Source organism: Strigops habroptila, chromosome 13 (assembly GCF_004027225.2).
Source record: "Strigops habroptila isolate Jane chromosome 13, bStrHab1.2.pri, whole genome shotgun sequence".
In the NCBI taxonomy this organism is placed as follows: domain Eukaryota; kingdom Metazoa; phylum Chordata; class Aves; order Psittaciformes; family Psittacidae; genus Strigops; species Strigops habroptila.
In genome coordinates, this window is record NC_044289.2 from 15,248,396 (window position 1) to 15,273,227 (window position 24,832).

A 24,832-nucleotide genomic window follows, 5' to 3' on the forward strand; every position below is an offset into this window, starting at 1 on the left:
GCCAGGAAAGCCGGGTTTCCCCCCGAGCCGGAGGGTGGCAGTGCTGCAGAGCCGCCGCTCCGCGCCTCGCAGGCTCCTGCTGGGGAGCCGTGAGCTCCGTGTGCCTGCGGGAGCTGTGAGCCCCCCGTGCCTGCGGGAGCTGCCCCGTGTGCTCTGCGTGGCTGTGAGCCCCCTGTGCCACTGCTGCCGCCTCCTCCTTCCTCTGAGCCCCTTCTGGGGTTTTGTGTTTGTCGCTAATGAGCAGCCCTTATCTCCTGGTGCCCAGGGTCGCTCTGCCTCAGCGCTGGGCTATCTGGAGCATTCCCGAGTGGAGCGCTGAAGCGGTATCCATAACAAGATAGGCACATCTTGTTCCAAAGCTGACAGGAAAGCCCATGGAACGAACTGGAAGCAACATACCTGCGACCTCCTGTATTAAACCATCTCCTTCCGTGAGCTGGTGGAATGTTTCACTGTAAAATAAGCTTTAAAGCAAAACTGAGAGTCAGGCAAATTACCAGGGATGGGATAATACAGCAGAGCAGGGAGAAGGGCTGGGGTGGAAAGAGACACCTTGGTTCTGTGTGAGTATCACCTTCCTCATCACTTGTGCAGCTCTTCAGTGTTTGCTGTGACCCTGCAGGAAGGTGAATGCTCGTTTCTGACACTCCTGGAGTCTGTGATGATTGTTGGGGATTTCCTGGCTGGCTAGAAAAGCTCTTCCCTTTGTCATTCCCTTTCTTTGTTCTAACAGAGTCACAGGCTCAATTGGGCTCTTCTAAAACTGGCCTTTATGCTCACAAAAAGGTCTTTTCCCCTTCTTTGCCTGGTGAAGTGTTTCACTTTGAAATGTTCCTTTTCCCCCTGATCCCTCCCTCCAGGAGGAAGCCTTCCCCAGCTTCCTGCTCTCACACCCTGCGTTCAGCAGCGCTCCAGCTCTCATGTGGAAACTCGCTTCTGTTCAATGTCTGCACGATAAGATAGAGCCAGTTTTACAAGGTGCTGTCCTGTCTGGGGCTGATGCTTCCCCTGCATCCCAGTGGCCTCCTCCAGTTTTAACCCTTTTCTCTTCCTCAGATGGTGACTGCAGCACTTCCTTGGATTTGTTTTTCCTTTGTGGGCAGTTTGTTTCCTCTTCTTCCTTTCACACGTCGTCGCTGCTAAGGTTGAGTTCCTGTGTTTGCTGATAGCATTTTGCAACATTCCCCGGGCACCTCACCTCCCCTCTGTGGTGCTGCCTTTGCCATGGGATGTTTCCTGGTCCCTGCCCCATGCACGGTCACTGGTCTGCCTTTGGGCAAGTAGTTTCTCAGCGATCCTGGTGCAGGAACATCCATTTCTAGGTGTGGCTGTGCCTTCAGCTGCCCGTTGAGGTCAACCAACATCGACAGCACAAAGCACAGAGTTGGTTGCCTTGTTCTGGCACAAAGCTCGGGAAGCTCAGCTATGGATAACTGGAGGAAGCGACAGGAGATGGGGAGCAGGGAATCTCAGGGCACCTGCAGCTGCAAGGGGAGATGACTGTGAATGTGGCCAGTGGAGGAAGGACACAAGCACATGATGTCTAAACCAAAGGAGCTGCTTATTGCTGCTGCTGGCCAGGTGAACTGCAGGGCCGGAGCTCCATGGGGATCCACACAACGGGAAGAGAGATCCCATCTAGTTGTTACCTGTTAGCAGCTCTTCCAAACGAGTCCCATGTTTCCCAATCACACGCTTCTATAGAGAGCAAGGTAACACTAATGCTGCAACAGCAGCCAAACAGCTCCTGTGTCAAACACCTCTTGATTTACCAATTCATCATTTTCTGACTCATTTACTACGTTCCTAAATGCTTATCTCACTGCTGTGTCTTGCCTGCACTGCTCCTGTGTGCCCCAGCAGTGGCAGTTCCTGAAGGGATTCCAGATGTTCTTATTTACTCAGGTACATCTCATGATCCTCATCGCATTAACTCTTCCTTGGCTTATGGGGCCTCCAGTAGCAGCAGCTCTTCTGCCTCATCCACCTCGGAGGCTCTTGAGGCTGTGGCTCCTGTTCCCTCCAGAGAAGGCAGCTTGGGGGAACATGAGAGCTGCTGGATGAGCTTGGAGCAGTCAAGGAGGGGTTGTAAACTTCTGAGGACTTGCTTAGTGGAGCGTATCCAACTGCTACCACTTGCTTCTGTGCCAAAAAAATCTCATTTGGTGGCTTCAGACTTGTTTCTTTGGTTGGTTTTGGTTTTGCAATGAGGGTCCCTTGCCTGAGCAGCCCATCTCCAGGTCACAGCACCCTGAGGAAAGGGTAGCACCCTGTGCAGTGAGCGTGGCTTGGGTCAGAGTTGGTGTTTTGTGCACCTCTGGGTTCTGGGCTGCCTTCAGAGACAGGATGGTTGCTCCAAGCCTCGTCCAACCTGGCCTTGAACACTTCCTACCAAGCAACTGGTACACTAAGCAATCCATAGCTCAAGATCAGTGATGGAAGCAGCAGCATCCTGCTCCAGGCTCTTGGTGTGCACAATGTGCTGCTTTGGTTCCATTTCAGGCTTGGCACACGGCGTTATTAGGAAGCTCATTGCTTGCAGCAAGCAGCCTGGTGTGTAGCAGTGATTATCAGTGAGAATGGTGCTTTTCACCCAAATCTGCCTTTCCAGCACGGAGCAGAACCCACCCCTGTGCAGAGCTGAGGGCTCCTGGGCTGCACTCACCATGGGGACACCCTGCCTGGACCCCACGGGTGATGCTGCCTTCTGTAAGGTACCAAGCAGCAGGACAAGAGGCTTTGGGAGGATGTGAGCAGGAACAGAGCTTCCCTGGGAGGAAGAGAACTGTGCCCTCCAGGAGGCAGGGAGCGAGGGCTGCAGAGCTGCCCCGGGAGGCAACAGTGGGGCCTCTGTTGGTTTCCTGCACCTGGAGAGTAAACAATGCCAAGGAGCCAGAGGATTAAGCACTGAGCATCATCTCCAAAGGTACGCAAGCACCCACCACCCACATTACAGAATGGCCTAGGGGGAAAAATCCCACAAAAATCAGGTTTTTCTGTTTCCTTTTGAGTTTCCCCTTTCCTCTTGGGTGGGGAGAGAGGTATTCTGCTTTCTTATAGAGATGTACGCTTAGATACACTGGTGGGAGACAGGGATTTGGCTCCCGCTGCGCTGGCTGCGGTCCAGCGTGAGTGATATTTGTTATCTGGGATGTCAGGAGAACAGCAGTGAGGAGAGATGCCGCTGACTCAGTCCTGCTGGGGCTTAGGAACCAAGTTCTGACTCAGCCTGGGAGATTCAGGGGTTTGAGATTAACCCCCACTGGGTCAGGCTGAGCTGAAGACAACCTGTTTTCATTGGGATGAACCCTGGAGATGGGTGCTTGTGTTCCCTTGGCTATGGGTGCTGGTACAGAGACACTAACCCGGATTTAACCCTCCCGGTGGCTCTTGGTAATGTGGAGGAGAGCAGGGAGGGGGTTTGCCTGTGCTCCTCTGCTTTGCCAAGGGCTGATCATGGTGATATGCTGTGTGTGGTGAGCACCGGAGCCTTGGGAACTCGGCTGCTCCCAGGGGCTGGGCTCCCACTGCTCCCAATGCAGGGGGATTTCGGGTCTGTGGTACGGAGATGCTGGGCTCTAGGGGCTGTGAGGGGGCTGTGGAAGGGGACTGAGAAAAGCATGTTTCTTGTCACCTTGTCACAAGCTGTGTGGGGTCTGCATTGCCTTGGGGGAGCTCTCAGGAGATCCCAGGCTGAAAGAGGTTGATAGTTGCAGGTCTTGCTTAATAGAGAAAGGAAAGAGGGCTGGAGCAGCTCTGCTCTGGAGCCAGGCTGAGAGAGCTGGGCTGGGGCAGCCTGGAGAAGAGAAGGCTCCTGAAGGGGAGACCTTAGAGCAGCTCCAGTGCCTAAAGGGGCTCCAGGAAACCTGGAGAGGGGCTTTGGACAAGGGATGGAGGGACCGGACAAGGGGAATGGCTTTAACCTGCCAGAGGGGAGATTGAGATGAGCTCTTGGGCAGAAGCTCTTCCCTGTGAGGGTGCTGAGGCGCTGGCACAGCTCCTGGGAGCCGAGTGCCTGGTGCCCTGTGAGCTGAGCCCTGCTGGGCTCCCTGTCCCCATGGGCAGGCTCTGGCCCCACTTCTCTCTCAAGGCCTGTCACTTCCCCTCCACCAGCTTCCTCTGGGGCCCTGCAGATGATGTATTTCACTTGTCAAATCTCCATCCAGCTCTGCTCTGTGCCTGTCACGCGCTCTTTGACGTACGAGGCAAATACTTCCTCACGCTGGGCCAGGAAGTTTCCGCATCCCTGGCACGTGCCACTGCAGGACACTCATCCCTGCAGTCATGCTTCCAGCTGGCCACGAAGATGCTGAGATGCACAGGTCCAGCCAAGGAGGAGCTCTCCAACAGAGGAGAGTGGTTTGCAGGGAGGTAAGATACCTACAGAAGCCCTTAGTATGAAAGTTATGGCAGGCTGAGAGAGCTAGGGCTGTTCGGCCTGGAGAAGAGAAGCTGCGTGGAGACCTCAGAGCAGCTTCCAGTGTCTGAAGGGGGCTACAAGGATGGTGGAGAGGGACCTTCATCAGGGATTGTAGTGATAGGACAAGGGGTGATGGGTTCAAACTGAAACAGGGGAAGTTCGGGTTGGATCTAAGGCAGAAGCTCTTCCCTGTGAGGGTGCTGAGGCGCTGGCACAGGGTGCCCAGAGAAGCTGTGGCTGCCCCATCCCTGGCAGTGTTCAAGGCCAGGTTGGACACAGGGGCTTGGAGCAACCTGCTCTAGTGGAAGGTGTCCCTGCCCGGGGCAGGGGTTGGAGCTGGAGGAGCTTTAATGTCTCTCCAACCCAAACCATTCTGATTGTAAGATCAGTGTTCGGGGCGCTGGCTCCTCACATGCAGCAGCGCTGCCACACGTGCTCACTCACCCACGCCGAGCCCGCCTGGCGCAGCAGCCGCAGGCTGTGGGTGTTGTGAAGTGTTTCTGACTCAAGCTCCAGATGACATTGTTCAAGCAGAGCTCCGTGTTTTGTTGTTGCTGGCTTTCAAGTGGAATGGGCAGAGCCGTGCAGAGCTCCGTCCTACCTGCTGCGAGCAGCACGGGAACAAAAGCTGCCACAAAACCTTAGAGCCGAGAGAAAAAGCTTTTGTAATTTTAGAAACAGAATTGCTGTGGAAACGAGCTGTTGTGGGATGAGTAAGTGCTCCTCGGTGGTGGTGAGAGCCTAATGCTCCTGCCATCCCTGCGGGACAAGGCTGCTCTGCAATTTGGAATACAACGGACCTGTGCTGTAAAGGGCAGGGAGGAAACTGGGAGCAGAAGCTGGGAGGCTGGAGCAGGCGGAGGGTACCCAGCATGGGGAAGCAGGAGCTCTGCCCCCTGGGCGTGCAGGGGACATTGGGCCTGGTGAGCACAGCGGTGTCAGTGCTTTATCCAGGGGCTGCGGAGGAGTTCTTGCTAATGGTTACGTGAGGAAGACGCACTCAGTGCCTTCTGGAATGCTGCTTTTTGGGGGCTGTGCCTGCGTTTTTAGAAGCTGTGCCCTAAGTACTGCTACAATGAAGGTCTGTCACCCCTCGAGGGTGGCTGTCAGCTCCAGGGCTGTTGGTGGCACAGCCTAACAGGCAGGGTGCCCAGAGAAGCTGTGGCTGCCCCATCCCTGGCAGTGTTCAAGGCCAGGTTGGACACAGGGGCTTGGAGCAACCTGCTCTAGTGGAAGGTGTCCCTGCCCGTGGCAGGGGTTGGAGCTGGATGAGCTTTAAGGCCCCTTCCAACCCAAACCAGTCTGGGATTCCATGATCACAGGCTGCTAACAAACAAGATCCATATCTAATACCAGACAGTGCTCTCTGCTGAGCTGGTCCAACACTGTCTGTTCCTATTCTATCGAGTCTCAACCCAGTGCTTCAAGTTTGGTCCCATTAAAAAGTACAAACTGCAGCAGGCTTCAAGCGACTGTAACGGGGGCAGCTGGAAGGGAGACACTGCAAAAGCCAGAGCCCAGGGCATTTCTATAGATCAACAGGGAAGGCACAAGGAACGTTTCAGCGCGCAGGAAAAGGGCTGATGGCAAAGCCTCTGTTTTGTTTGGATGTGGTTACTTTAGTAAATACCCAACCAAGCCTCAAGTATCTGGCAAGTTCCCAGAGGCAACCTACAGCACTGCCCTCCTCCCAGCCCCAAAGTGGTCTTGCTGTCCGCATGTGTGACATACCTGTGTCGCACAAGACCAGGAGGCTACTGCAGAATGCAGGGTGAGACCGCAGAGAAAGCAGATGATCCATCCAGGCTCGGCTTGTGCTGGAGCAGGGACACCTTCCACTAGACCAGGTTGCTCCGCAGAGGCTGGCAGTGTGCTCAGCCCCTCGAGGTGGCTCCGCAAGGGACCCTGAGGCTTATGAAGAATAGCAAACGCATTGAGCAGGAGCCAGGCTGGTGCCCGAGGGCAGGTCACGGGTAGGAAACACCATGGCCTGACCCACCAAGATCCCCAGCAGACAGGGAAGCACCCCACAGCACCCCAACTGCCGTGAGCACCCTGCTTGGGGGTGTCAATCAGGGTTTAAACGGGCCTTGGATTGCCCCACGGGTGGGATAAGCGGGATGTTAGCTGTCAGCCCGAGGTCCGCATCACTTCTCAGGTGCGCTTCTTCCTTCTGGCTGCAGGAGGAGCCGGGGCTGCCGCTCTGCAGGAAGGTTTGCTACGCTGTTGGGGGCATTCCCTACCAGATGACAGGCAATGCCCTTGGTTTTTTCCTCCAAATCTTCCTGCTGGATGTTGTGCAGGTGAGTGGCCACTTGAGATGGGGTTATCTGCAAAGGGGCTTAGCATAAGCTCAGCAGAATGGGGCAAGGGCAAAGTTTGGTGGGTGGCCAGAGCCCCTTGGAGATGCTCATCAGAATTAGATGTTCAAACTGCATCAAAATCACACCATGTAAATACTGGTGTGGGTGCAGGAGACGTTTCTGGGCCATTTCAATGCCTGCAGTGATCTCCAGGGGATGCAGATGAAACCTTGGTTCGACAGAGCTGCCTCGTGCTCACTGCTCACAGCTTTTCACCAGGACTTGCTTCCCTTTCGAGCTGTGGTTTCCGTTCCCCCCTCAGCTGGAGCCACTCCATGCCTCTTTGATCATCTTCCTTGGAAGAGCCTGGGATGCAGTAACTGACCCAGCTATTGGCTTCCTGGTCAGCAAGAGCCCGAGGACAAAGTACGGCAAGCTGGTCCCATGGTGAGTATTGGGGCTGGAGCTTCAGGAGGGTCTTTGCTGGGCTCGGATTCACTGAGTGGTAGCACCAGGAGGCAGTTGGGATGCTTCACTGGGAGGTCGATGTGATTGTGGCTTGTGGAGAATTCCAAACCTCAGCATTGCAATGACACAAAGAATGACAGAACTTGCAGTGCGGTCCATATGTCACTGCAATGAAACAGGAGGGATGTACTGCAAACTTGTACACTTGAGTCTCTCAGGGACCTCGTGTTCCCCAGGGTTTGCTGCTCTGAGGGCCCGGTGTGGTGGCACAGAGTTTGGCAGATCTTCCACATAGAGGGTTCCTGCTGCCCCATGGTTCTGCTGCAGGGCAGGGGCTTGAAGCGGTTAAGCAAGAGAATAAGAAATGTTGGACAATTGGCCACTATTTTCACTGTGATGGACACTCACTTGAGCAAAGCTGCCTCCTCTCACGTATCTCGATCTCGCAGTAGCCTGGCTCTGCTTTGGAAGCAGTTGTGCCACACAGCTCAGCTTGTGCAAGGAGAAGTGTGACCACCGTACCCGAGGGTCCCATGTGAGCAGCTCCGCTCCCTCCGCAGGATCGCATGCTCCATGCCCTTCGGGGTGCTCTGCTACTGCATGATGTGGTCCACCCCCCCGGATGCCACCCCCGCCGCCCTGAAATTCCTGTGGTACCTGTTCATGTACAGCTCCTTCCAGACCTGCATGACTGTAAGGAACATGGTGCCTGGGGCTGGCTGTCTCACACAGCAGCCTGTGCTGCAGGGGATGGGGCACGCTGAGATGGGGAATCCCAGGAAGGGACCTGGAGGAGAGCTGTAGGTGGGGGAAGCGGGATGGTGCAGACCATGCCTGCAGGGATGGGGAGATGGAGCAGTGGGTGCATTTGAGTGCTGGGGATTTGGCTGGGCTGCCTGTGCATAGTGATGTGATCTTCTCCATCACTCCTTTGTGGGACACAGAGTGGGTGACAGAAGAAGAGGGTGCCACTGAAGGCAGCATCCTCTGCTGCATGTAGGGATGAGGGGGGTGATGAGCAGCAAGCCAGGGAAGCAGCAGCCGGAGCTGTGTTTGATCTCTGCTCTCCCCAGTGCCACCACGTGCCGTACTCTTCCCTCACAATGTTCCTGGGAGGAACCCAGGGAGACCGTGACTCAGCCACTGCCCACAGTAAGTGTCTGTGCCCTGAGTCCCCTGACTGCACCCCCGGGAGAGCATCCCTGGAGGAGAGAGAAATGAGGTGCTCTGGCTTGGAACAGGCTGCAGAGTGGATGGGTAAACCAGGGAGGTGAAACCAGTCATCTTCTGCAAAGAATTTACCTGCAGAAGCATTTCTGTATCATCCCTGAGGCACTCAGGAGCCAGATTTATCAGTTCCAAACATCAGAGCATTGACTGCTGGAGCAAAGGGAAAAAAAACCAGAGCAGGTAGAAATAGCAGGTTTCTTCTTCTGGAACAGCTCTGGATGTTGGTGCCTCCAATTCCATTCCCAAAGCCAGCCTTTTACCCTGGAGGATGTGTCCCATCAGCCAGGGAGTGGGCTGAGGTTTGGCTCTGGTTGTCCTGGCAGGAATGGGGATGGAGGTGATCAGCACACTGCTCGGGTCAGGAATCCAGGGGCACATTGTGGGCAGTTACCATGCCCGCATGAACGGCTGTTCCGTGTCAAATGAGACTGTGTCCAACACCAGCGCCTCCGGCCTCACCGGCTCTCTGGACAACACGGTACGGGCTGGCCCGGCACAACTACCCCCCTGCTCCTCTGGGACAAGCACCATGGGCTGTGCTGCCCGCCCTGTGCGTGGTACCCACATTGTACCCATCCCTGGCAGCGTTCAAGGCCAGGTTGGACACAGGGGCTTGGAGCAACCTGCTCTAGTGGAAGGTGTCCCTGCCCGTGGCAGGGGTTGGAACTGGAGGAGCTTTAAGGTCCCTTCCAACCCAAACCACTCTGGGATTCTCTGACTGTCACTATGCACTGTCTCATTTTCCAGCGTCGGGCCTATTTATTTGCATCCCTGGTCCTGGGCTCAATCTATTGCCTGTCCTGCCTGGTCCTCATCTTTGGAGTCAAGGAGCAGCCGGGTAAGGTCCATTCGGATGCAGTCTGGAGGGTGCCCAGTGGCAGACCCTTGGATGGGGAGGATGGGGCTGCAGACTGTGCCTCCCTGTGCCGTGGTTCTTCGGGCAGCTCCAGTGCTGTGTCTCCTCTCAGGGCCCCTCAGCCCCCTGGGGAAGGTTGAGCTGCCCTTTGCCAGCTGCCTGCGGGTGATGGTGGGACACAAGCCCTACACCCAGCTGCTGTGCGCCTTCCTCTTTGCATCCCTGGCTTTCCAGGTGAGAGACCTGCCACGGCAGGAGGAGAACGTGGGGAATGAGGTGTCCAGGCAAGTTTATCCAGACAGGGAACTTGGGACCCCAGCCATGAACACCCCCGTGTTGCTTTCCCAGATCACACAGGGCATCTTTGCCTTCTTCTGTACCCATGCTGCGGGGCTGGCTGGGAAGTTCCAGCACTTAGTGCTTATCATGTTGGTAAGTGAGCCCAGGCAGAGCTTCCTGGTGGAGGGGCTGATCCCTGGGGCACCCCAGCCCTTGAGTGTGGGCACCTCAGCCTCGTGGAGTTGTGTGCTGCTGTTTCTGCCCACCCGCAAGGACATCTCCCATTGCTGAGACCCTCCCCTGCTTCTCTCCAGGTCACTGCTTCCCTCTCTATTCCCTTCTGGCAGTGGTTTTTGGGGAGATTTGGAAAGAAAACAGCAGCATCACTGGGGCTGGCGGTGAGTTTGCCCTGAGAAGCCCTGTGAGGGGACAGCCTTGTCCCAGCTGCTCATGGTGCCTAGAGCAGAGCTGGCTGGTAGCTGACGGTGGCCCTAAGCACAGTGTCCTCTGCACTGCAGGTGACCAGGAGTTAAGCCAGTCCTGACGGCAGCTCTGCCCCTCCTTGTGCCTTTGGCTGGGCAGATGGGTGCAGGCTGCTGTGAGCAGCAGGAAGGGCCCATGTGCTTTGGTTTTCTCTCTCCCCCTCTGCACAGCTCATCATCCCAGCCCTGGTAGCTGTCACCCAAGTGATGCACAACTTCCTGGCCTTCATCTTCCCGGTGATGGTGGCAGGCTGCAGCATGGCTGTGCTCTACCTTTTGCCGTGGTGAGTGGAGGCACCTCTGAGCCTCTTGTCAGGCAGAAAGGACGGGAAGGATTTAGGGAAATCGCCATCCTTGATGTGCCAAGGCTGCCCGTTTGCTCAGTACAGCAGCTTTGGAGGGATGTGTGGAGGTGGGACTGGGAAGGGACGTGGATGGGATCCATGGTCCTCAAGCAGCATCCTTCAGTCTGTGCTCAGGTTTGGCAGCAGGATGCACAGGGCACTGTTTTAATTCTCTCTTTCTGAAGCATTCTGTCTCTCTCTGCTGCTTGGAGCAGCCTGGGAGCAGCTATGTCTGTGTTCAGCTGCCTGGGTGTCACTGACATGTCTGTGGGGCTGTGTCCCCAGGTCCATGCTGCCGGATGCGGTGGATGATTTCATGCTGAGGAACCCCGGCTGCCTGAACCTGGAGGCTCTCTTCTACTCCTTTTATGTCTTCTTCAACAAGTTTGCAGGGGGCCTTGCCGTGGGGATAGCCACACTGAGCTTACAGTGAGCCCCAAACGACCACCACCTCCCCTGTTGTGTCAGCCCAGCACAGGCAGCTTCCACTGCTGTTTTCTACAGTGTTGATAGGAGGTGCTGGAATCAGTCCCAGGGGAATCCAGATTTGTCTTTCCAACATCTGTTGGGAGCAAGAAGAGCAGAAATCCCCCAAAACTGAGCCTCCAATACCAGGCTCTAGAGGACAGCAATGGAAGTGCCTGCTCGCCTTTCTGTGGCAGGGTTAGGGGAAGGAAAACCATTCTCCTCTTTAGTTTTGCAGGTTACCACGCTGGAGACTGCACCTCCAACCCCTCTGTGGTCCTCACCCTGCAGCTCCTCATGGCCCCAGTCCCAATAAGCCTGCTGCTCATTGCCATCATCATCTTCTGCCTTCATCCCATCGATGAGGAGAGGAGGAAGGAGATGAGAATGGAGATGGAGGCAATGGGGTAAATTTGAGCATACTGAAGCCTTGGTCCTAGCCCAACATGGAAACGTTGTATGGGGGAGACTGTGTGTGTCCAGTGCAGCTCCTTGTGCCTGGGCTACGATCCCCTCAAGGGGTGCACTTCCCAGTGGGGTTTGGGGTATTCTGGAGGTTCAGACCTGGTTTCATGTGTGCTCCTGTTCACAGACACCAGGTACCAGAAGAACAGCCCCTGGCTGGACGCGGGTGAGCTCACCCGGACGGACGCGCATCGGCTGCGCTCTCAGGATGTGCTGCTCTGGGGGAAAGTCATCGCTTCCTGTTGTTTCCTGTTCCCTGTCCCAAAGGCCCGGTTCGCATCCTGACCCCCTTCCTGTCCCCGCTGGACAGGGACAGGCAGCTCCGACACCTCTTTCTCCAGGGCTTGGCCTCGCTGGTCTTTTGGCAGGTCCCGACAGACCTGGGCAAGGCAGATCCACGCTCTCCTCCTGGGACAGGCTGCAGTGGCAGGGAGGAAGGGCACTGGGGTGCAGAGGTGTCACTTCACCTTGTGGGAAAGCACACACAAAGGACACGGGGATTGTTTTCAAGAGGAAACTCTTTCTGACGGGGTTTTAGGGAAAATACAGCCAAGATACTGCATGTCCGTGCGCTTGGGCTGCCCTTTCACAGGGAAAGGGTGAGAACTTCTTTGAACAAGGCTGAAGTTCAAGCCAGCGGTGGTTTAAAGCATGTGCTGAAGCACTGGTGCCTGGCAGGAGGGTGGTGGAAGCCAGCTCTGTCCATCTGCCTGTGCCGTGTTCTCGGGTCACCTCTGGAAAGCTGGAAGCTTCCCAGCACAAGAGGCTGCGGGAAGGGGCTGCGCTGCCCCGGTCATGCAGCCAGGCGGGTTTGTGGCAGCTCGTCCTGGTTTCTGCAGGTTGGGAGGTTACGGCAGAAGTGCCAAATGAATGTCACTCATTTGGGACCGGCCAAGGGGAATGGCTTTAACCTGCCAGAGGGGAGACTGAGATGAGCTCTGAGGCAGAAGCTCTTCCCTGTGAGGGTGCTGAGGCGCTGGCACAGGGTGCCCAGAGAAGCTGTGGCTGCCCCATCCCTGGCAGTGTTCAAGGCCAGGTTGGACACAGGGGCTTGGAGCAACCTGCTCTAGTGGAAGGTGTCCCTGCCCGTGGCAGGGGTTGGAGCTGGATGAGCTTTAAGGTCCCTTCAACCCAAACCAGGCTGGGATTTGAGCTGGTTTTACATCGTAGCCCAGAGCTGATCTCCCACAGCAGCATCTCAAAAGAGCTGCTCAGCACCCCCACATCTCTCCTGGCAACAGTGAGGAGGTAGCGGGGGGGAAGAGCAGAAACAGCCACCCCGTAGCTGGTAGCGCGGAGCCGTGTCAGCCTCGTGCCAAGGCAGAGCGTGAGGCCGGTTATTTTTAGGGCTGGGGCTGTGTGTGACCGTGGGTTGACCCTGCAGCTCTCCAGCCCGTGCACACTGGCAGGATCCGAGCAAATCACTCCCCAGTGGTGCACGGAATTAATGGGGAGCCTCAGGTCCTGCAGCACAACTTTGCCATCAGTGGGGGAGATGCTTTAGAGCTGCGTCAGGGCACCCGCAGCATCGCCGCCGCAGCTCAGATCCAGAACGATTTCTCAGACACACAAAGAGCCCCCTCATTATTTTTTCTCCTTTTTTTCCTCTTTCTGTTGTCTTGTTTTCTGTTGGGTGAAGGGTGTTCTTTGGGATCGCCTGGTTAAGCCCGTGCTGAGGCGTTGGGAGGCTCTGCCCGCTGCCACCGTGGTGCTCTCAGCCTTGCTGCTGCTGGATTTATGAGCAAGCAAATGCCTTTGAGCATGAAGGAAATGTTCTGATTGTTGAGAGTATAAAGTCCTGAACAGGGCATGAATTATAGAATCATGGAATGGTTTGGGTTGGAAAAGACCTTTAAGGTCATCTAGTCAAACCATTCCCCCAGCACTGCCAAGGCTATCACTAAACCGTGTCCCCAAGTGCCACATCTACGTGTCTTTTTAATACCTCCGGGGTTGGTGACTCCAGCACTGCCCTGGTCAGCCTGTCCCAATGCCTGAGCACCCTCTGGGGAAGGAATTGTTCCTCATCTCCATCTAACCCTGCCCTGGTGCAGCTTGAGGCCGTTTCCTCTTGTCCCATCCCTTGTTCCTTGGGAGCAGAGACCAGCCCCCTCCTGGCTCCATCCTCCTGTCAGGCAGTTGCAGAGAGTGAGAAGGTCCCCCCTGAGCCTTCTCTTCTCCAGACTAAACCCCCCTCAGCCGTTCCTCATCACGCTTGTGCTCCAGGCCCTGCTCCAGCTCCGGTGCCCTTCTCTGCTCTGTTCATGCAAGGTCAGGGACCACGGGCCCCACCTGCGTGTTGCAGCTTCAACATAAAGAATAATGCTACAGCATCAAGCAAGGGAAAGCACCCTTGGTATTTCAGCATTTAAAAGATGCGAGCAAGTAACAGAAGCAATTAAAACTCGCTTCATCCCATTACGTGTTATTTTAAGTCTCCTCCTCTTGTGTCCCACTTTACTGCACTTGCTGAGAATATCAGCTTTTTATTAGTCTCTTGGCTGTCCTTGGAACTTCTCTGTTCCCTTGTGGACACTGAAGTTCAGCTCTTGAAGTAAGGAAATAGGACACTTTTGAGGCAAAATTCCTGTGCCTGGAGCCAGTCTTTTTTTTTGAGCAAAGAAGAAAAGAGTTGCTGTTGTTGCCAGCAGAAAGTCCTTTTGTGTGTGGGGTTGGTCAGACCTGCTGAGCCTGCCCCAGTAACACGGGGCTGGGGCTGACCTTTGCCAGCATGGTGAGGAACAGCACTGATATAGAACATAGAATCATGTAGGTTGGAAAAGACCTTTAAGATCATGGAGTCCAACCGCTACCCCAGCACTGCCAAGGCCATCGCTAAGGATGTCCCCAAGTGCCACATCTACATGTCCTTTAAATCCCTCCAGGGTTGGTGACTCCACCACTGCTCTGGGCAGCCTGTTCCAATGCTTGGCCACCAATTTGGTGCAGGAATTTTCCCTAATATCCAATCTAAATCTTCCCTGGTGCAACTTGAGGCTAACACTTAAACTAACTCAATGTGCTGAGATTCATGTGTGTGTAGTTCAGGCACTGAATGTATCAATGTCTCAGAGATGATGATTTCATTCAATACAACTGAGGAAGGACATAGAATCCTAGAATGGTTGGAAGGGGCTTTAAAGCTCATCGAGTTCCAACCCCTGCCAGGGGCAGGGACACCTTCCACTAGAGCAGGTTGCTCCAAGCCCCTGTGTCCAACCTGGCCTTGAACACTGCCAGGGATGGGGCAGCCACAACCCCTTTTCAGCCTCGTATTTATGAAAACAGAAGTAAGAGCGAAGTCACCATCAACTTCTTCTATTTTATTTAATTACGAAGTAATGAGCCTTAATATACACCTATAAACCAGCATCTTCTCTCTCTCTGCCTGCTGCCACTGACTGTGCCTGGCACGCAGCTGAGGCGCAGCCAAGCCTCGGGTGCTGTGGCAATCATTCAAAGCCTCGTCGGGGGCGTGTGGCCGGTTGCCGGGAGCCCCGCTCGGGCGGGTTGTGCGGGGCTGGAGCGGGGATCCCCGGGGCTGCGAACCGCGGCTTAACGGGGGTCCCCGGGCGCGGGGGTCCCGCACGGCACCGGGGGCCGCGTTGCCGGGGCAACCGCGCGGTGCCAAGATGGCGGCCGGGGCCGGGCAGGAAGGAGGCTGAGGGACGGGGAGGGGGGGGAGCGGGAAGATGGCGGCGGGGGGGGGGGCGGGCTCTATGGCGGCGCGGGGCCGAGGCTGCGCACACGTGGCCCCTCCTCCCTCGGGCTGCGGGCGCTGCGGGTGCGGGAGCGGCACCGGCACCGGCATGGGCGTGCATGTGGAGACCATCGCCCCCGGCGACGGTGAGCCGCGACCCGCACCCACCCTCCCCATCCACTCCCTTTCCCCCTCTCTCTCCCTTCCCCGCCGGGCCGGTCCCGGTGCGGGTCGGGTCCGCTGACGGTGCGTGTCTCCCCGCAGGGCGGACGTTCCCCAAGCGCGGCCAGACCTGCGTGGTGCACTACACGGGTGAGTGCCGCCCGCCGCGGGGCCCGCAGGGCGGGGCGGCCCCGGGGAACGGGAGGGAGGGTCCGGTCGCCTCGGCCGGCTTCGGTGACCGCGGGACGCGGTGCGGGTGCGGGGTCTGCTCCCCGCTCCTCGGCCCCGGCAGCTGCGGGGACCCCCGGGCCCGGCCCATGCGGGAGGCGCGGTTGGGCCGCGGCGCTCCCCGGGGGAACCGGGAGGGTCCCGGCCCGCCCCGCGGGGCTGTACCGGGGGAGCTGGGGGGGGATCGGGGGTCTGGGTGTGCCCGGGCGGAGAGGGGGGTCCTGGCTGTGCCCCGTGGCCGTGCGGAGGCCCCGGGGGTCCCCGTGGGCGCCGTCGCTTCCCACCCGTGTCCAGCCCTCTTTTTGGGGGTGCACCGAGAAGCGGCCTGGGGGTGCTGGGGGGGGGAAGCGGGGGCACCCCGGGCGGGCAGGGCCGGTGCCCAGCGGGTCCCGGGGCACTACGGGCCATGGGGCGGTGGAGCCGAGGGCCCCGACGCTGGGGCTCCCCCCGGGAACCTCAGAGCGGGGTCCCCGCTTCCAGCGGTCCCTATAAGGGGTGCAGCCCCTTCCCCAGCACCATCCTTAACTCCCCTTTTCCCTTGTGGGGTGACACTGGGGTGCCCGTGGGGCAAGCGCAGACCCACAGCCCACCCTGGGCTGGTTTTGGGGCGTGTGGGATGCCCATCCCATGGGGGACCTCAGCGTGGGTTACACAGGGCAGTGTTTGGTTTCTGGGCATAGCCCCGAGAGCCAGGGAGGGTCATACTCTGCACAGTGTCCTCCATCAGCCTTCAGCGAGCTCTGGGGGAAAGAAACCAACCTTGGGACCCCAAAAAACGCTTTGGGGGTCACCCCGGAGGTTTCCTCTCCCCCTGGGCCACCCTTTGAACAGCTCTGGTTAATGGGGGGTGGCCGCTATGCTTTGGGTAAAAACGAATCGATGCATTTGTGGCTGTTTCTGGCAATAACCAATTCCCTTTCCCACCCTCTGCTCACCCACAGCGCGGTCTGAGGGTGCCCATCTCTGCGGAGCGGCATCCAGGGTTGCTCGGTGGGCACCCAGCCCATTGCCTGCTCCCCTGCCTGCCCCGTCCTTCCCGTCCCTGTGTCAGGAAGCAGAGGAAGCGGCTCGGTCTGCCCCGGCCGCCCCGTTTCCTCCGCCGGTGGAAGAACAAAGAGAGGCTGGCAGGCAGTCAAGTGGCTCCCGGTGGGCCAGCCCTGCCGCCTGCCAGCCCTCCTGCTCCCACCGCCATCGCTCCCCTCCCGCCGTGCTGCCGCTCAGCCCGGCCCCGGCAGGGCCGCTCTGGTGGGTCCCCGTGTCCCCACGTCCCGGTGCTTCGGGCAGAGCTCGGCGCGGTGCCTCGCTCCGGACGGACCCTCCCCAGTGGCAGTGCCGAGCTCCCGCGCGTGGGAGCGGTTCCTGGTTTCCTTTCCTCTGGTTGTTTGCTATTATTGTCTCCTTTTGTCCTTTCCCCCCCCACCAGTTCCCTCTGCAGGCAGCTTGTGCCCCCCCTGCTCGGCAGGCAGCAGAAATCAAACACCTTCAGGCCCTGATGCCGTTTGCATTGCTGAATCCTGCGGCTCCTCCAGCCCTGTGAGAGGCCAGAGCAGGGCTTGGATCTCTGGGAGTGTTAGATCCCTTCGGTTCCCCAGCCCCGTTATGGTGCTTTCTGATCCTGGGGATGGCAGGAGGTGCTGTGCTCCAAGGCTCCTTCCAGAGCCCGGTGTCAGCTCCATCCCCGGCTGCCCTTTGCTCCTGTGCAGAAACCTGCAGGCGCTAGGGAGATCCAGCCTGTGGTGTGCTGAGATGGGTGTGCAGCCAGTCACCTCTGCCTGTGATGGGTTATGGATGTGCAGTGATTCCCTTAAAAATCATGTTTTGGGGGGGAAAAATGGTGACCAGGGGTGCGGAGCGTGGGGAGGTGATTTGGTCAGCCTTCCAGCCCCACTGAGAGCAGCCATTTCATCCCAGAGGTGGGGGACAGACAGACAGACAGCCCTGATGCTGGAAGGCAGCGCTGGGGAGTGGAGCATCCTCTGAGCAGCTTGCTCATGCTGGGATTGTGGAAGTGGGGGTTTGGATCCATTCCTTTGGTCCTGAGTCCCTGCTCGAGGTTGTGCTTAAGCAGAGGGAGTCTGAAATGGCCTTTGATGTGAAATCAGCTATAGGGGCTCTTCAGGAAACTAAATCAAGGGTAGAGTTTCCCCGTTGAGTTTGGGGCTGCTTGGGAGCAAGTTGATGGGGATGGGGATGCGAGTTGGGGAGCAACAGACCTGACCGCCCCGGTCCGGCTGCCACGGCAGTGGGATGCTGTGCTGGTGCAGTTGCTGGGGGAGGCTGCAACCACCCCAGTGTGTGTCTGGAAGGGAAATTGGGGGCCCACAGTCACAGTGGGGAGCAGTGGGATGGGGGTGAGTCTGACTTGGCTTCACCAGACGGGCTGGGTGCTGTCCCCGCCGCGGCTGGGTGCTGCCACGCTCGTGCAGCAGCAGCAGCAGCGAACACTCTGCGGTTACGAGCCGTTTCCTCCCGAGGCGTGTGGCTGCCGGTCAGTGGGTTGTGTTTGCTCAGCACCACCTCCTGGAGCCCCTGTCCCTGCCAGGCCCCGGGGAGCGGTGGCAGAGCCCCCTCGGCCACCCCTGCCCGCTCGGGGGGGACCGGAGCCAAGTGGCATGTTGCAGCCAGCATCTCCCGGCTGCTGCCTGCCAAGTGTGGCAGAGACCTGGCAGGGCCCCGCTGCCGGCGTGTCGGAGCTGGGGCTGCTCTGCAGAGCCCCCCTGTGCAGGGCTCTGTGCTCCTCCTCGCTGTGGTGCTCCTGTATAGCTCATGTGCGGTCTCCGGGGGGGTCAGATGGTGGGAGCTGGAGCTGGTGGGTCTCTGTAACCCATTTCCATGGGCTTTGCCTTTCTCGTGGGGCTGGTGGTGGCAAGCAAAGAGCCCTGCCAGGGTCTGTGCTGTGCCAGGGGCTTTCTGCTGCTCCTGCGGCTCCAGTGGGGCAACTGCTTTGCCAGAGGATGCTTTGCCTCTGTAATAGCGTTAAGATCTCGTTATCTCCTTGCTCGGGAATGGCAGGGATGAGGAAATGGTTGCTCCTACTTGTCCAGGGCTGGAGAAATCTCCCAGGAGCCTCACGGGCAGAGGAAGCACCTGAGATGAGGATGCTGTCTCATCGGAGCCTCTTTGTTTTCCTCACTGGTGTGATGGGGGAGTGTGGCAGCCCCATGCTGGGGAGCGGGGACAAGCTCCTGTGTGTGACCTTTGCCATCCCGAGCTGGGGACAGCGAATGATCAATATCCCTGTGCTGCTGCAGCCAGCTCAGCCTATTAATCCCCTTTTCCCGCAGCCAGGGTGCTGCCAGCTCCAGAACACTTCCCGAGGGTGGCTTTGCCCCCCAAGCACCCCGCAGGTCCCTGTTTGCCGGGGCAAGCCGTGGGGCTGTGCTGCGTGGCGCTGGGGTTTTCCTCTGTGGGTGCTCAGGAGAAGGGTGGCAGGCACGAGCTGCCCCCGGCTCATTGCAGCGCCCCAGGGCTCGGAGCTGAGCGCGGGGTCAGCTCGGGCCGTGGCCGAGCGGCGCTGGCGGTGCCAGCAGCGGGGCCTGTCCCGTGTCCCGCTGCCAGCGTCCCCGCCGGGCGGGAGCAGAGCCAGCGGACGGGAGCGGGGAGCGGTGCCAGACAGAGCTGGAAGCAGGTTCAGCGACAAGAGGTTTATCCTGGAAGGAGGAAATGAGGGAACTCCAGATTGACTATTCCAAAGTCCAGCTCGAAGCCCTGGATGGGGGATTTTTGCTTTCTGTGATATTAAAAGCTTAATTCTGAGAGAAAGGAGGGCTGCCCCCCCGCTCCAGCCCCGCATCTTCCTGCAGCCCACTTCTGGTACTTGTCCCTGCAAAGGTGATGTATTTGTCCCGTTCCCTTCTCCCCATCAGTGTCTCCCATCACCGTGGCTGTGTGCTGTCGTGGTGTGAGCCAGGGCTGAGATGCCCCATCCCATCTTCTGCACAGATGCATTTTCTCTTGCCCATGGTGAAGGGAAATCACTGTGCCCCACGTGTTGCTGGGTGAGGTTGGTTCTTCAAGACTATAGAGCAGTTTCCAGCTGGGAAAACAGGTTTTGGGGCTGTTTTGGGAAGTGAAGAAGTGGAGAAGCATTTGGAGGAGAGTTTAATACTGCTCTTAATGTACAGGGTGCTGTCTGTGTTAATGCAGAGCTGGAGCTTCCTTATAGGAGCAGCAATTCCGCTGGCCAGTGGAGTTTCTGCTCCTATAAGGCAGCTCCGGCTCCAAGATTCCCCAAGAAGGTCAGGCAGGGAGCAAGGGAGGGGAGGAAATTCCTCCTTTGCTCGTGCTGGGGAGTTATATTTAGCCCTGGGGGTATCAGCCTTGCTCAGCCCTCACCACGCAGCGTGTGCTGGGGGAACCGGGGCTGTCCCGGGCAGCGCTTGGTGCTGCCTCTCCCTGTTGTCATTCCTGGCTTTGGGAGTGATTTGGCTGAGGATCAGCGGGACACGGGAAGGGCTGGAGGCTGGTGCCAGCTGAGATGGAGCACCGGAGCCCTGACTTGTGTTTTGGGTGCCTGAAGATGGAAGGCAGCCCGTGGTGAGGAGCAGGAGGCGTGTTTGCTGGTGGGATGGGAAGTGTCGGGCCTGATCCTGCTGCCTACTAAATGGCTCACAGAGGTGCTACAAGGGGAGGAAGGTATCTTTCTCCCCACTTCCATCTTCTCCCCTCATCTGTGCTTGATCCCAGCCCAGAGGAGCAGCCAGGAGCAATCCTGCCGTGCTCCAGATGGGTGCTGGTGGGGTTTTCCCCTCCAGGCTGCCCCATGGAGGTGTTTCCCAAAGGAAGAGGAGTCTGAGCTGCGAAACATCTTTGACTCAGGCTCATGTGAGCTCAGCTGGTGCCTGTCACCTGCTGAGGCTGCCAGGTCACAGCCTGTGCGGCTCCATCCCTGTGTCACCATCATCTCCTTCCTCCTCTCTCCCAGGTATGCTGGAGGATGGGAAGAAGTTCGATTCCTCCCGCGACAGGAACAAGCCGTTCAAGTTCGTGATGGGCAAGCAGGAGGTGATCCGTGGCTGGGAGGAAGGCGTCGCTCAGGTGCCCGCTGTGTCTCTGTCTGTGTGTGAGCTGTTTGCCCGTGGCGTGGGCAGGAATCGCTGCGTGCGCCTCCTCTCTTCTCCCGTTTATTCCTCCCTTTATTCCCCCGTGTTTGCCGCCCCCTCGGCGCTGGGAGCTGGGGGTGTGAATATCACCTTCTGCATTGCCACCTGCCGCATGGCAGCAGCCGAGCAGGGCCAGGCCCGGCAACACCTACGGCGCGGCGGTGACTCAGCGCTGACATTTCTGCACTGAGTCAGTTGCGAGCGGCGCGGCGGGAGCCGGAGCGCGGGATGCGGAGCCCACGCAGGGGGAGGGCTCTGGGCATGGATTCAGCTCCTGCGTGGCTGCAGCCGGCTCCGTGTGCCGCTGGGACACTGTACAGGGGTGCCGGTGGCCGTAGGGGGTGTCCTGGCGTGCCCTGCCTTCGCTGTGTGAAGGACATAGAGTCATGGGTGGTTTGGGTGGAAGGGAGCTTAAAGCTCATTCAATTCCAACCCCCTGCCATGGGCAGGGACACCTTCCACTAGAGCAGGTTGCTCCAAGCCCCTGTGTCCAACCTGGCCTTGAACACTGCCAGGGATGGGGCAGCCACAGCTTCTCTGGGCACCCTGTGCCAGCGCCTCAGCACCCTCACAGGGAACAGCTTCTGCCTCAGAGCTCATCTCAATCTCCCCTCTGGCAGGTTAAAGCCATTCCCCTTGGCCTGTCCCTACAGGCCCTTGTCCAAAGCCCCTCACCAGGTTTCTTGTAGCCCCTTTAGGCACTGGAGCTGCTCTAAGGTCTCCCCAGATCCTTCTTTCAAGCCCTGCTCCTTTTCCAGCCCGTGCTCCCTGCCTTTCCCTTCTGCTGTCCTTACAATTCCTCTTCTGTCCCCTCTGGTTTGTCCAGCCTGGGTCCTTGCTCTTGCCCAGCGTATGGAAAGGAGTGGGGACAGGTCTGTGTCCCTCTTGCTGTCCCTCACCCCGTGACCGTGCCCATCTCCTGACATCCCTGTTTCTTCCCCTGCCCCAGATGAGCGTGGGTCAGCGGGCAAAGATGACCATCTCCCCAGATTACGCCTATGGCTCTACCGGGCACCCAGGGATCATCCCACCCAACGCCACTCTAATTTTTGACGTGGAGCTCATGAAATTGGAATGACCTACCCCAGCACCCTGTCCTCGGGTAAGGAGGAGCACGACACAGGGGTGTTGTGGTTTGGGGGTCACTCAGGGCCCCATCTTCTGTCTCGGGCTGCTGTGGGGAGGTGGATGGAGCTGGTGGCAGTGGGGGGGTATGAGAAGGAGAGGGGCAGGTTTCTGGCTGTGGGTACACGTTGCTCTCAGGAGGTTGCTGAGCTGGGGATCCCTATGGTGGCATGAGCAGCTCCAGCCTGGCAGAGCAGGTTAATGCCATGGAGGTGTTGCAGTGCTGGTTGACCATGCCTTGGGTTCCTTGTGTTGTGTTGCTGCGCTGCTGGGCTCCACTTCCCTTGTGCCTCTCTTGCTGCTGCTGTGTGGGTCCTGTGGTGCAGGCAGGATGGGCTCTGTGGGTCCTGCAGTGTGGGCAGGATGGGGCTGTGCTCTGGGCTCTGTGGGTTCTGCAGTGTGGGCAGGATGGGGCTGTGCTCTGGGCTCTGTGGGTCCTGCAGTGTGTGCAGGATGGGGCTGTGCTCTGGGCTCTGTGGGTCCTGCAGTGTGTGCAGGATGGGGCTGTGCTCTGGGGTGTGTGGGTCCTGCAGTGTGTGCAGGATGGGGCTGTGCTCTGGGCTCTATGGGTCCTGCAGTGTGTGCAGGATGGGGCTCTGTTCCTTGACTTCTGCTTCGATGTGTCGGTGCAGTTTGGGTGGCAGCTCCGTCCCCGGAGCCTGCTCCTCGCCTGAGCTCCCCTCCTCTCTCCCAGCAGGTTTGGCACATGGAGGAATCCAGAATCTCAGCTTCAAGAAGAGTGCACATGACTTTGTACGGAGCTTTTCCTGATAGCCCACTACACTCATTGTATAACCTTACACCTTGATTGAATGCCTTTGGTCACTAAGCTTTGCGTCTGACTCTTCCTCCTTGTATCGTGTTTTTATGTCTTTTTAAACTATACGCCGTAAACCTCAACTCTTTTTTGGGTCAAGTTCTTCATCTTATTTTTGTTCCAGGTGTAGCCTACGTTTTACCAGTAGCACACAGACGGGCTGACCTTAGCTAGGAGTCATTTGAACAACAGGAAACCTGGTAGTTACTCATTTTGGTGCAGATCTCATGGTGGTTTCAAACCAGAAATTGCTGCTGCTGCTGCAAAAGCCATAGCAGAGGGAGGCTGTCGAGGCTGAACGGATGCGGAGAGCAAAGTAGTGCTGGGATTGTGTGTAGGTCCCTGCCTGGAACCGGGGCAGTGAGGGGCAGGGGAGGCCACCGTGGGGATGCTCTGCTCACTCGGCCGTCCCACGGTGAACCTTCCTCCTGCACCTCAGCCCACTTTCAGATTGGGTTTCCATCATTGCTCCTCCACACCCTGAACGTTCAGAGCTTACATTGAGCTTAAAGATAAAGGAGAACAGCAAAAGGAAGGTGCTGCCTGCAGGGGAGGTGGTGGGGAGTCAGCTCTGCCCGCCCTGGGGAGGAAGCACCAGCCCCGGCAGTGCCCGCTCTGAGCACACTGGCCCGTTCTCCACCTGATGCTGGTCATCGCCGCTTGCCTGCTCCCATCCGATGCAAAGCTTCCCGCTGCTCCCCGCCTGCCCCTGCCTCGTGATGTGCTCAGAGACGTTCCCGCTCCCTCCTCCACCGCAGAAAGGTATCCACTTTTATTCTTGCAATAAAAACGCTTTATGCTGGCTTTTCTCAGCACCGTCTCCTGGAGGTTTTTCCCTCGCCTTTGTCTGTCGCTCAGCGCAGCGGGGGCCGGGCCGGGGTCACAGGGTGCTGTGGGTGCTGGGATCACAGGGTGCTGCGGGTGGTGTGCCAGGGCTCCATGCCAGGCTAATGAGGTGCTCTGGGTGCTGTGCTGGGTTCATGGGTGCTGTGGATGCTATACCAGGGCTTTATGCCAGGTTCATGGCGTGCTGTGGGTGCTGTACCAGGGTTCCATGCCGGACTCATGGGGTGCTATGAGTGCAGTGGGTGCTGTGCTGGGCTTGCAGGGTGCTGTACCAGGGCCCCATGCCAGGCTCATGGGATGCAGTAGGTGCCATACCAGGGCTTCATGGTGGGCTTATGGGGTGCTGTGGGTGCCATGCTGGGCTCACCCAGTGCCATGGCAGCAGGAAGGGCTCTGGCTGCGCTGGTTTGCTTTGGTGTGAGGCTCCGGTGCTTGGCCATGGGAGCACCGAGGGCTGCCCCGGGCTCGCGGGGCTCTGTGGGAAGGTGATGGTGACCTCTTGGAATCTGCACCATGAATTGCCTCACTGTAACCTATCCACGCAGCCTCTTGCCCTCATGGCTGTGACTCAGCCCACACCGGAGCAGGGAGGGCGGGTGATGGTGCTCAAGGGTCCCTCCAGCTCTGGAGCATGGATCCATCTCCATGGATTTATTTCAATCCCTTTTGGAGGCTGGATATGGCAGTGTGTGACCTGGCACATCCAGCAGCCGGGATCTGCAGGCCAGAGAAGCCTCTTAGGGGGGGTTTTTGGTGCCTTTCTTCATGGTCTCCCCATTGGTGGGGCTCCCTGTGCCCGGTGTTTGCTGCTCAATGCTTGCTGCTAGTGGTTCTGTGTCCCACAACGTGGGTGCTGCTCGGTGCCAGCACCCAACCTCTCGCCAAACGGCCTTTACTCCCTGTGCCGTGATCAATAACAGCAACTCCTGAGCGGGTTTGTTGGGAGCAAAGTTTGTGTTTAATGGCGGAAAACCCGGATTGGGCTCAGGAACACTGTGCTCAAAGAGCGTCACAAGGGATCGGGGCCGTGCTGTGCAGATGCGGGCACTGCCCTTAATTGCTGTGCCATTAAACAGCACAGGGAGCTGCCGGGGCACCAGCACCGTGCTCTGCCCTTCGCTGCAACCACTTCAAGGTGGAAATTCACAACCAGGTTGGGTTTCTCTTCCGGCAACACTTTTCCCTTTAATTATTGACCGGTGCCAGGCAGTGCCACGGCTTTGGCTGGAGATCAGCCAGGGCTGGGGGGAGCCCAGTGCCCTTGGGGCTCCCCCTGTGATGGCTCCCACAGTGTGGATGGGACACGGGTCCTTCCAGCTCCGTTTTGGTGGGGTTGAGGGGTTTGGGGCAGGAACGCCCCTGCTCTGGCTGCTGCAGGACCTCTCCCTGCTCTGGCTGTTTCCCAGCACTGGGGCTGCTCTTGTCCTGGGCTAAATATAACAGCAGTAAATAAAACACTTCCTCCAGGGCTGGCACGCAGCAGGGGAGGCGCAGGGAGCAGGGACGTGCCCGGCTCCTGCTCCACGGTGGGGCTGGCCCC

At 58.2% G+C, this 24,832-nt stretch overlaps 2 protein-coding genes across 2 annotated transcripts; both read left to right on the forward strand.

Moving 5' to 3' along the window:
- Window positions 1-4,086: 4,086 nt before the first annotated feature.
- Window positions 4,087-11,878, forward strand: LOC115615188 (sodium-dependent lysophosphatidylcholine symporter 1-like). The gene is made up of 14 exons (XM_030503076.1): window positions 4,087-4,371; window positions 6,604-6,723; window positions 7,046-7,170; window positions 7,752-7,884; window positions 8,265-8,343; window positions 8,745-8,899; window positions 9,169-9,259; window positions 9,390-9,511; window positions 9,626-9,709; window positions 9,871-9,954; window positions 10,210-10,322; window positions 10,668-10,811; window positions 11,078-11,254; window positions 11,440-11,878. Exons 1-14 carry the CDS (start codon window positions 4,285-4,287, stop codon window positions 11,480-11,482), a joined length of 1,557 nt encoding a protein of 518 aa, XP_030358936.1. The 5' UTR covers window positions 4,087-4,284; the 3' UTR covers window positions 11,483-11,878.
- A 3,044-nt stretch (window positions 11,879-14,922) lies between these two features.
- FKBP1A (FKBP prolyl isomerase 1A) lies at window positions 14,923-23,258 on the forward strand. Its single transcript, XM_030503141.2, has 5 exons — window positions 14,923-15,158; window positions 15,277-15,324; window positions 20,327-20,439; window positions 21,454-21,606; window positions 22,327-23,258. The coding sequence occupies exons 1-4, from the start codon at window positions 15,005-15,007 to the stop codon at window positions 21,580-21,582; spliced, it is 444 nt and encodes a 147-aa protein (XP_030359001.1). The 5' UTR covers window positions 14,923-15,004; the 3' UTR covers window positions 21,583-21,606; window positions 22,327-23,258.
- The last annotated feature ends 1,574 nt before the right edge of the window (window positions 23,259-24,832 follow it).